Source organism: Pleurodeles waltl, chromosome 9 (assembly GCF_031143425.1).
Source record: "Pleurodeles waltl isolate 20211129_DDA chromosome 9, aPleWal1.hap1.20221129, whole genome shotgun sequence".
NCBI classification, from domain to species: Eukaryota; Metazoa; Chordata; class Amphibia; order Caudata; family Salamandridae; genus Pleurodeles; species Pleurodeles waltl.
Genome location: NC_090448.1, coordinates 382,304,670 through 382,316,844, shown reverse-complemented (window position 1 = coordinate 382,316,844; position 12,175 = coordinate 382,304,670). Strand labels below are relative to the sequence as shown.

Here is a 12,175-nt window from a genome sequence, read left to right as displayed (position 1 = left end):
AGCAATGTAAAAGGTAACCGAATATATAAGACTGGAAAAAGGAGGTACATGTGATTTGAAGATTCTAAAGTATACAATATTTGGGTTTCCCTCCCTGTCCTGGTTAGGCTACTGCACTTCAGAAGCAACACTCACCGTCCCATAGGTCCAACCTTGTTCTATTCGTGTCAGGGCCCACAGCTCATGGATATTCTCAGCCAGTTTTTCCCGGATACGCTCCAGGTGCGGAGGGAGAACAATCTGAAAGGACGATGTGCAGTGGTTAACAGAGGAACAAGGTGGGAGGCTAGTGTGCAGTTTAAAACAATCATTTAAAACCCACATTTGGGACACACCGCAAACGTATTGCCACATCTTCTCCTAGTTCCTCAGATGATCTGGACGGAACGAGTCACAGCTACTATTTAAAATGATAACTGTGTCATATTGGGCTGTGACAAGTAATGTAAATTTGTACTTGTAAAGCGCACTCTGACCCTAAGGTATTGAGGTGCTGAACACATACCGCTGTGGAACCCCTCCTGGCTTTTCCCTGTGAGGTTACCACTCCTGGGCAACCCCAAAGGTGAAGCCCGGCATCCCAGCACTGTTGGGGGCCGTTGGGGAGATTAAGCAAGCTATTGCCCAGAGTTGCAGAATGAAACCCTTGAATTACGTTAGGCACCGAGGCGAGAAATATCCTGTCTATTGAAATTGAGCCCAAGAACCGCCAAGGTGGGAATTGAACCTTGGCACCAGGCTAGATCTCTACATGAAGGTCTGCCTCTCTAACCATTGTGCCACACTTCTCTACAAGTGTGAGCTATATCATCAGAGGACACATGGTGAGTTGTGTGGACAATGATTGTAACTTAAACTTGTGAGGCCAGTACCTAACAACATGCTGGAACAACTATAAAGCATAATAATACACAATAACATAGTGCAAACCAACAAATGAATATCTATGAGCTTTAACAATACTTATTACTCAGTTTGCTACGATTCATTGTTTTGACCTAGTGAGTATGAAAGGCTAAGCACTGCTGATCTTCAAAATTGTGGCCTGTAGGTTTGTGGGCTGGTGCCTTGCCTCCTATGCTGTGTTAATAGATGTTATGGTGGAAATTAATATCCTTTGATGAATGTAATCAAATGATGGTGTTGAGCATAAGTGAGTTTCTGCTAGATTATAAGGCCCCGAGTGAAACTAAGTGCAAGACAGTAGTCATATAAAAGAAAAAGAGAATCGCTGCAATTAACCCAGAGGTGATACAGAATTATTTGAAAGTGCCCTCAAGTATTTGTGGCCCGTGATGCCAGCACTGAGATGGTAATGATGTGTATAGGGACATTTGTGCTGCTTGAGGCTGTCCTGCAGAATATGAGGTCACTCCAGCTGGGAAACTATGCATCATTAATTTGTATGTGGCCGGAGGTATGGGATATGCAGTTGGATAAAAAAAATGAGGCAGTTATGAGGTGGAGAGATATTCAATAGGTCTTCATGAGGGCAATGATGCATAGATTAAACCTAGATATCCCTCCTTTAGGAGTTCTGACATAAGTTGTACTGTTCTTTTAAACTCCAGGATGCACTTTAGCCTGTAGTTTGGCATCAGGCATTCCTACCTGCACTGTGTCAACAGGGCACGGTATGAAGGAAGTGTTGGAGAGGGACTTGGTTGGTCCCAGGAGGTTTCTAATGTCTTCAAAATCATGTTTGTATTCCTTAATGGGCTCCACCCTCATACGGTCCCGAGGTAGAAGGGCTTCATAGCTGGGGGCGTAGCCTGGTGGTGGGAGGAACTTGAAGTCACCATGGCGACCACCCAGAAGAAATCGAACCCTGTACGGATGCAAAAAAGAAAACAAATCTAAAGCAGAAGACACAATAATACAACAGATAAGAAAAATCACAACACATAAAACATACTAGATGTGCGGTGTCAGACATGGAATTATTTTTCATAGAAAGAGCAGCCAGATTACACAGGAGTTCAATCATCAAACGCATGAGCTGAGACAGATTATCAAATATAAAAAAAAACGGCCTAAGCTGTATAGAACTATAAGCACTAGGCTAAAGAAGAGAAGTCAAACAGAGCCTCCTCTGGTAGGATTCAACAGAGCTTAATTCACCAGGAAAGAGGAGCATAGCCCGACAAAGCCAAAATCATCAAAAACAAAGGCCCATTTCAGACAAAGCCTCAGATGGGTCAGATCAGAGAGTGCTTTATTGTCATTCACATGTGCTAGGTCAACCCAAGTTTAACCCCTAGAGGAGCAAGGACAGCCAGAACTCAATCAGCCCATTACAGTAGCTGGGTCATGACAGTGCTTCAATCACAAGGCCAGAGACGCTGAGTCACACAAAGGTGCAATCACCAGGCTCAGAATCTGGGTCAGCTTTACTATCAAGGGTCAATAGACAAGCAAACATTTCTATCACAAGACCAAAGAAGCTAGGTCAGACACACCTTCAAACACCTAGGACAGTGGGTGGGAGAGCCAGGTCAGAAAGTGCCTTAGTGATCTTGTGAAAGGAGGGATGTCAGACACAGCCTTAATCACTGTGTAAAGAGGTCAGGTCAGCTAGCGCTTCATTCTCTAGGAAAACAGCAAACATCTGACACAGCCCCTATCACCAGACCACATAAATCATATTATATCCTCCTAAATTACTAGAGCAGTGGAATTATATTAGACTCTGCTAAGTCACCAGACCAGAGAAGCCGGGTCATAGGGAGGATTAATCATAAAGAAAGGGAAAATTGATAAATGAGAGCTGTAAAGGACCCAGGTTAGGCAGATGCTCAATCATCCAGCACTGAAACTGAGCCAGGCACCAGCCTATATCATTACGCTGGAGGAGCCTGGTCACAATTAACCTAGGTGATCTGAAAAGAAGAGCAAGGTCAAAGAAAGTCTGTATGAGTCGGTCAGAGACAATAGGTGAGAAGTTGACTCAGTCAGTGGACCAACGCAATCAGATCCACTTTCAATCACTAAGAGTAAGAAAATGAGTTACTTACCTGTAACTGTAGTTCTCCAATATTGTAATCTTTCATAGATTCACATGCTTGAATCATTCCCCGTCGTCAAAATGAGAGTCCCCGATATCATAATAAGTAGTGTATATTATAATAATAGGCTTTAACCCCTTCGCTACCAGGCCTTTTCCCCCTCCTGTGCCAGGCCTTTTTTTGCCTATTTGGGGCAGTTCGCGCTTAGGCCCTCATTACTTTTTGTCCACATAAGCTAACCAAGCCAAATTTGCGTCCTTTTTTTCCAACATCCTAGGGATTCTAGAGGTACCCAGACTTTGTGGGTTCCCCTGAAGGAGGCCAAGAAATTGGCCAAAATACAGGGAAAATTTCGTTTTTTTCAAACAAATTGGAAAAAGTGGCTGCAGAAGAAGGCTTGTGGTTTTCCCCCTGAAAATGGCATCAACAAAGGGTTTGCGGTGCTAAACTCAGCAGCTTCCCAGCTTTCAGGAACAGGCAGACTTGAATCAAAAAACCCAATTTTTCAACACAATTTTGGCATTTTACTGGGACATACCCCATTTTTGCAATTTTTTGTGCTTTTAGCCTCCTTCCAGTCAGTGACAGAAATGGGCATGAAACCAATGCTGGATCCCAGAAACCTAAACATTTCTAAAAAGTAGACAAAATTCTGAATTCAGCAAGGGGTCATTTGTGTAGATCCTACAAGGGTTTCCTACAGAAAATAACAACTGAAAAAGAAAAATATTGAAATTGAGGTGAAAAAAACATCAATGTTTCTCTACGTTTTACTCTGTAACTTTTCCCTGCAATGTCAGATTATCGAAAGCAATATACCGTTACATCTGCTGGACTCCTCTGGTTGCGGGGATATATAGGGCTTGTAGGTTCATCAAGAACCCGAGGAACCCAGAGCCAATAAATGAGCTGCACCCTGCAGTGCGTTTTCATTCTATACCGGGTATACAGCAATTCATTTGCTGAAATATAAAGAGTAAAAAATTGCTATCAAGAAAACCTTTGTATTTCCAAAAAGGGCACAAGATAAGGTGTTGAGGAGCAGTGGTTATTTGCACATCTCTGAATTCCGGGGTGACCATACTAGCATGAGAATTACAGGGCATTTCTCAAATAGATGTCTTTTTTACACACTCTCCTATATTTGGAAGGAAAAAATTTAGAGAAAGACAAGGGGCAATAACACTTGTTTTGCTAATCTATGTTCCCCCAAGTCTCCCGATAAAAATGATACCTCACTTGTGTGGGTAGGCCTAGCGCCCGCGACAGGAAACGCCCCAAAGCGCAACGTGGACACATCCAAATTTTTTGAAGAAAACAGAGGTGTTTTTTGCGAAGTGCCTACCTGTAGATTTTGGCCTCTAGCTCAGCCGGCACCTAGGGAAACCTACCAAACCTTTGCATTTCTGAAAACTAGAGACCTAGGGGAATCCAAGGAGGGGTGACTTGCGGGGCTCGGACCAGGTTCTGTTACCCAGAATCCTTTGCAAACCTCAAAATTTGGCTAAAAAAACACATGTTCCTCATATTTCTGTGGCAGAAAGTTCGGGAATCTGAGAGGAGCCACAAATTTCCTCCCACCCAGCGTTCCCCCAAGTCTCCAGATAAAAATGATACCTCACTTGTGTGGGTAGGCCTAGCGCCCGCGACAGGAAACGCCCCAAAGCGCAACGTGGACACATCCAAATTTTTGGAAGAAAACAGAGGTGTTTTTGGCGAAGTGCCTACCTGTAGATTTTGGCCTCTAGCTCAGCCGGCACCTAGGGAAACCTACCAAACCTGTGCATTTCTGAAAACTAGAGACCTAGGGGAATCCAAGGAGGGGTGACTTGCGGTGCTCGGACCAGGTTCTGTTACCCAGAATCCTTTGCAAACCTCAAAATTTGGCTAAAAAAACTCATGTTCCTCACATTTCTGTGGCAGAAAGTTCTGGAATCTGAGAGGAGCCACAAATTTCCTCCCACCCAGCGTTCCCCCAAGTCTCCCGATAAAAATGATACCTCACTTGTGTGGGTAGGCCTAGCACCCGCGACAGGAAACGCCCCAAAGCGCAACGTGGACACATCCAAATTTTTGGGAAGAAAACAGAGGTGTTGTTTGCGAAGTGCCTACCTGTAGATTTTGGCCTCTAGCTCAGCCGGCACCTAGGGAAACCTACCAAACCTGGGCATTTCTGAAAACTAGAGACCTAGGGGAATCCAAGGAGGGGTGACTTGCTGGGCTCGGACCAGGTTCTGTTACCCAGAATCCTTTGCAAACCTCAACATTTGGCTACAAAAACACATGTTCCTCACATTTCTGTGGCAGAAAGTTCGGGAATCTGAGAGGAGCCACAAATTTCCTTCCACCCAGCGTTCCCCCAAGTCTCCCGATAAAAATGATACCTCACTTGTGTGGGTAGGCCTAGCTCCCGCGACAGGAAACGCCCCAAAGCGCAACGTGGACACATCCAAATTTTTGGAAGAAAACAGAGGTGTTTTTAGCGAAGTGCCTACCTGTAGATTTTGGGCTCTAGCTCAGCCGGCACCTAGGGAAACCTACCAAACCTGTGCATTTCTGAAAACTAGAGACCTAGGGGAATCCAAGGAGGGGTGACTTGCGGTGCTCGGACCAGGTTCTGTTACCCAGAATCCTTTGCAAACCTCAAAATGTGGCTAAAAAAACACATGTTCCTCACATTTCTGTGGCAGAAAGTTCTGGAATCTGAGAGGAGCCACAAATTTCCTTCCACCCAGCGTTCCCCCAAGTCTCCCGATAAAAATGATACCTCACTTGTGTGGGTAGGCCTAGCGCCCGCGACAGGAAACGCCCCAAAGCGCAATGTGGACACATCCACATTTTTGGAAGAAAACAGAGGTGTTTTTTGCGAAGTGCCTACCTGTAGATTTTAACCTCTAGCTCAGCCGGCAGCTAGGGAAACCTACCAAACCTGTGCATTTCTGAAAACTAGAGACCTAGGGGAATCCAAGGAGGGGTGACTTGTGGGGCTCGGACCAGGTTCTGTTACCCAGAATCCTTTGCAAACCTCAAAATTTGGCTAAAAAAACACATGTTCCTCACATTTCAGTGGCAGAAAGTTCTGGAATCTGAGAGGAGCCACAAATTTCCTTCCACCCAGCGTTCCCCTAAGTCTCTCAATAAAAATGGTACCTCACTTCTGTGGGTAGGCCTAGCGCCCACGAAAGGAAATTGCCCAAAACACAACGTGGACAGAACATATTTTTTCACAGAAAACAGAGGTGTTTTTTGCAAAGTGCCTACCTGTGGAGTTTGGCCTCTAGCTCAGCCGGCCCCGGGAGGGGGAGGGGGCAGAAATGCCCTAAAATAAATTTGACCCCCCCCAACTCCCCAAGCCCTCCCTGCCCCTGCCCGGGAACAACCCCTGCCTACGGGGTCGCTCCCCCTGCGTGACATTGGCGCCAAAAAACAAATCCCAGGTGCCTAGTGGTTTCTGCCCCCTTGGGGGCAGATTGACCTAAAATCGGCCAATCTGCCCCCAAGGGGGGCAGAAATGGCCCAAATACAATTTGCCCCCCAGGGGAGCGACCCTTGCCTGATGGGTCGCTCCCTATCTCAAAAAAAAAAAAAAAAAAAACACAACTAAAAAAATTGCCCTGGTGCCCTGAGGGTTCTTCTCCCCCTGGCGGCAGAAATGGCCTAAAATAAATTTGCCCCCCCAGCCTCCACCCCCCCCCCCCCCCGGGAGCGACCCTTGCCTACGGGGTCGCTCCCCCTGTGTGACATTGGCACCAAAAAACAAATCCCAGGTGCCTAGTGGTTTCTGCCCCCTTGGGGGCAGATTGACCTAAAATCGGCCAATCTGCCCCCAGGGGGGCAGAAATGGCCTAAATACAATTTGCCCCCCAAGGGGAGCGACCCTTGCCTGATGGGTCACTTCCCATCTCTAAAAAACAAACAAAAAAACAAAAAAAAACACACCCAAAAAAAAAATTGCCCTGGTGCCTAGAGGGTTCTGCCCCCCCCTGGGGGCAGTTCGGCCTAATAATAGGCCGATCTGTCCCCCGGGGGGGCAGAAATGGCCTAAAATAAATTCCCCCCCCCAGCCCCCAGCCCCCCCGGGAGCGACCCTTGCCTACGGGGTCGCTCCCCCTGCGTGACATTGGCGCCAAAAAACAAATCCCAGGTGCCTAGTGGTTTCTGCCCCCTTGGGGGCAGATTGACCTAAAATCGGCCAATCTGCCCCCAGGGGGGCAGAAATGGCCTAAATACAATTTGCCCTAATAATAGGCCGATCTGCCCCCAGGGGGGGCAGAAAAGGCCTTCCCGAAAATATGACCCCCCTGGGAGCGACCCTTGCCCAAGGGGTCGCTCCCTTTTGTCAATAACAATAAAAAAAAAAAAAATCCCTGGTGTCTAGTGGGGTTTCAAAAGCCGGATTGCAAGCAATCCGGCTTTTGAAACCCTCTGAGAGACTTCAAAGGGAAGGAAATACTTTTCCTTCCCTTTGAAGCCCCTCCGGGCCTCCCCAGTGATTGAAAGAGAAATGCTTTTGCATTTCTCTTTCAATCGCGCTGGAAGCAGAGCTTCCAGCGCGACTAGAGAGGCCCCTGTGACAAATCAGTGACGTCACAGGGGGAGGTCGGGGTGGAAGGGGAAGGTCTTCCCCTTCCATCCCCGACTTGGGGGGGGAGGGGGGTGCACGGGGGTGCGCTAGCGCGCCCCCAAGTTCCCCTGTGCCATGGACGAGATGATCTCGTCCAAGGCACATGGGAACTGTAGCCTTGGACGAGATCATCTCGTCCAAGGCACAGAAGAGGTTAAAAGGAAAGCAAATCTCAATTTAGCAGCCTACCTATGTCCTTTCTTAAAAAAGGACCAAAGCTATGCATTGACCAATCAGACAACAGCACCCTCTAGAACCCTAATAACAGAGACTCGAGTTCCTCAGATTTCTACGCACAAAGGTGAGTTAGTACTGGATGCCTGATTATAAAAGGTGAGCCTCTATGGGGAGGAGGGTGGGTCGCATGTGAATCTATGAAAGATTACAATACTGGAGAACTGCAGTTACAGGTAAGAAACTCATTTTCTTCTCCCGTATTGAATCTTTCATAGATTCACATGCTTGAATCAGAATAGTCAGCAGTCCATAATTTCAATTCATATGCTTATACAAAGCAAGCTGATGGTGGCTAGATAAATACATTATGGCTCATCTTATTGGAATAGATGGCGTAAAACTGCTTGTCCCACTGCTGCATCGATTTATCAGCCTCTTCTGAACAATAATGTTGCATGAAGGTGTGTCTGTTGGACCATGTCGCTGCCATGCAGATCTGCTGGATGGACCCACTGGCAAATAGAGCTGTTGATGTAGATATAGCTCTCATAGAGTGAGGTTTCACCCTACTAGTCAATGGTTTCCCTGCCTTTGCATGGCAAAACTGAATGGTTTCAGCAATCCATCTTCCGATTGTGGCTTTGGCTGCTGGAAAGCCTTTCCTGAAGTTTCCATATGAGACAAATAACTGGTTTGATTTGCGAAATTGTTGTGTTCTATGTAAATAGAATCCAATGCACCTTCTAATATCTAAAGTGTGAAGCGTCTGTTCAGCAGTCGACTGGGGAGTTGGAAGAAATTTTCTTAGAATGATGGGTTTGTTTAGATGGGAATCCAATGCAATCTTAGGTATGAACTTAGGGTTCATTCTAAGGAGTATACTGTCCTTCTTGAACTGCATGAAGGGCTCTTTAATGGTAAAGGCTTGTTTCTCATCCAGTCTCCTAGCAGATGTCAGTGCTAACAACAATGCAGTTTTCCCTGTAAGATATTTGAGATCTGCCTTGTGTATAGGCTCAAATGGGGCTCTCATTAGCTGGCTTTAGACAATAGTAAGATGCCACGTAGGAGGTGGTTTTCTTACTGGGGGAAAAACTTTGAAGAGCCCTTTCATAAATTGTTTGATAAACCCTTGACGACTATAGGGAGGGTGTTTTGTCCTCTCGTCTAAATCGAGATATTGCTGCCAAATGAACTCTTACGGATGAGTGTGTGAGTCCTGATTTTGCTAGTTGCAAAAGATATGGTAAAATTTGTTCAGGATTGGAAGAAAATGGGTGCAAGTTTCTTTGGTACCACTAAATACAAAAACGTTTCCATTTTAGCAGATAAGATTTATTGATAGACTCTGCTCTAGCCTTGGCTAGAATCTCTCTACAATCAGGTGGAATGTCTAGGTCTTTAAATTCATAGTGTTCAGGAGCCAAGCCGCTTAAATGTAGATGCTTCGAATTTGGTCTGGCCTTTGTTCACTGTTAGCATTGTCCGACTGGGCAGTTACTGTATGTGCGGCTTTTCCGACAGCAGCAGAAGTTCTGTGTACCAGAACTGCCTGGGCCATTTGGGAGCTATGAGGATGATCCTGCATGGTTCTCTTTTAATTTTACGAAGTATCCGCGGGATTAGAGGAATCGGGGGAAAAGCGTAGGCAAATATTTTCGACCATCTTATCGAAAATGCATTTTCCCATGACCCTTTTTGGTGATGCCAACTTGCGTAGCACTGGCATTTCCTGTTGTTCCTGGTGGCAAGCAGGTCTAGATTTTGTGTGCCCCATCGAATGAATATGTTCTGCAATATTTGCTGGTCTAATTCCCATTCGTGGCAGGATGAAGTTGATCTGCTCAGAGTGTCTGCCAGCACATTTGAAGCTCCTGGCAAATGTTCTGCTCCCAGACATATTTTGTTCTGTATCGCCCAGTTCTAGATTTCCTGTGCTTGATGCGACAAGGCTTCTGATCTTGTTCCCCCCTGTTTGTTTATGTAGTGCATGCATGTGGTGCTATCCCTTCTGATGAGGTCGGATGATTTTTTGATTCTGGGGAGGAACGAACGGAGCGCAAGTGCATTTTCTTGTCGAGATTGGTCAATTTCCCACTGATGGAAAGATCTTGCAGGTGCGCTCCCCAGCCTTGTAGTGATGCATCTGTGGTTATTACATAATCTGTCACGGGGCACAGAAAAGCTAGACTCTCTGACAAATTCTCTTTCTGCGTCCACCACTGCATGGAGGATCACATTATGTGGGTTATTTGGATGGTGTTGTCGAAGGAGCTCTGAGATTGTTTCCACTGCTTGTCTAGCTCCTCTTGCAGTGGCCTCATGTGAAGTCTGCAGTTCGGAACTAAAGGAATGCAAGAAGTTAGCATTCCTAGGAACGATTTGTATATCCGATCTGAAACTGACCTTCTTTTGATTAGATTGCGAGCTAATTGTCGTATTCTCACCTGTCTGTCCAAAGATTCCATTGCTTTGTCCGTGTTGGTGTTGATAATTGCACCGAGGAAGGCTATTTTTGTTCTTGGAGTGAGAGAGGACTTTTGAAGATTTGCAGTGAGACCCAAGGTTTCGAACAGCTCGAGACCCATGTTTGTGTGGTCTGTGTTTGTCTGCAGTGAAGGAGCTTTGATTAACCAATCGTCCAAGTATGGGAATACTTTAACTCCTTTTTGCCTCAGACATGCTGCTACTGGGGCTAGCATCTTTGTAAATGTTCGACGGGCTGTTTTTAAACCTGAAAGGGAGCACTTTCAGCTGAAAATGAGCACCTGCTACCTGGAATCGGTAAGTATTTTTGATGATTTGGATAAATGGGTATGTGGAAATACGCATCTTTGAGGCCTATAGATTTCATATAGTCACCGTGGTTTAGAAGTTGTATAATGTCCTGTAAGGTGACCATCCGAAAGGATTGTTTTTTAAGATATTTGTTTAGTTTGTGAAGGTTTAATATCAGGAGCCAATCTCTTTTTTCTTGATGAGAAAGAAACGGGAATAAAACCCCATTCCCTTTTGAGTAAATGGTACTCTTTCTATTGCTCCTTCTGATATCATGAGAGAAATTTCATTTAGTAGCTGCGTTAGACGTGGAGGAGGTGGACCCTTGGGCAGGCGATTTGGTGGTTTGCTGATAAATTTGAAGGTGTGCCCTCGAGATATAACATCCAGGACCCATTTGTCTGTTGTTATAGTAGCCCGTTGGTGGAAAAATTGGGAGATGCGACCTTCTAATTTGTGTAGTAATTGGGAATGTAGGGTAGCCTGCGCTGGTGTTAAGTCATTGCTTCCTCGATGAGTCTCGACCTCTGGTAGGTTGTTTTCCCCTAGCTGGCTGCTTGTAGGCTGCCGTAGGCGGTTGTCTATACTACTGAGTGTTTTGAGAACAATACTGTCCTTGGTAGGGTTGATATTGCTGTTTATAAGGTTGAAAACCTCCATGGAAGGTAAAAGTACTCCCTCTGGCTCCTCGAAAGGGTTGTCTTTTCGACTGCAACGCACCCAATGATCTGGCAGTGTCAGTATCAGTCTTAATAGCCTGTAATGCATCATCTAAGTGTTTTCCAAATAGTTACTCAACATCATAGGGCAAGTCCAAAATTTTACGCTGTACTTACTAAAGGATGTGGCCTTTAATCAGTCTTGTCTTCTGAGCACAGCTGCTCCTGTTAGCTGCCGAAAAACCTGTTGCGGAGATGTCAATCACGCAGTCTATGATTTCTGCAGATGCCTTCTAATCATCAAGAGGAATTTTTCTGTCTTCTTCTCTAGACTCCTCTGGAAGGAGATCTATGTATTGCAACATATACAACTACATTTGCCTGTTGAACCTTGCCAGAATTGCAAGAGAATTAGCTGTACGAACTGTCAGCCCTGCCATACTCAAGAATCTTTTCCAAAAGAATTGAGCCAGCGCCCATCTCTATTCATTGGTGTTATAGTGGGTGCTGATGGGTTTTTGGAACGCCGCTGGGCAGCCTGACTGATTACAGAGTCTGGCTTTGGATGTCCTAATAAACAGACTGGTGCATTGTCTGGAACTTTATATTTCTTACCCAGTCTTGGCATGACTGCTGCAATGGTGGCTGGATTCTTCATAGTATGAATACCCTCTTGCCAGATTAAATCTATTATGGGTATTGCTTTCACTGACTTCTCTCTGGGTTCCTTAAAATCATACAAAAAAAGTCTGTATGTTTAGAGGCTAGAGGAAACTGAAACCTTTTCGCTGCCCGCTCCATTATACTATGAAAACCACCAATGTCGTCCGGTGGAGAGTCAACAGGAGGCGGCTGTGGTGGTGATAGCGGCTGTATGACACAGTTGTCCCATTCTGAAGCCGTGGAGGCTTGATCCGTTATTTCTCCTTGTT

The 12,175-nt window shown here is 45.6% G+C and overlaps 1 protein-coding gene across 8 annotated transcripts in view; it reads right to left on the bottom strand.

Moving 5' to 3' along the window:
- RYR1 (ryanodine receptor 1) overlaps nt 1–12,175 on the bottom strand; it is a 1,068,376-nt gene that overhangs the window by 854,657 nt on the left and 201,544 nt on the right. For all 8 annotated transcript variants that reach the window (XM_069206982.1, XM_069206985.1, XM_069206986.1 and 5 more), the window contains exons 20-21: nt 1,612–1,828; nt 136–240 (exon numbers count right to left, since the gene is read on the bottom strand). In XM_069206982.1, the coding sequence (XP_069063083.1) occupies nt 136–240; nt 1,612–1,828 (322 nt within the window). The remainder of the gene's footprint in view (nt 1–135; nt 241–1,611; nt 1,829–12,175) is intronic.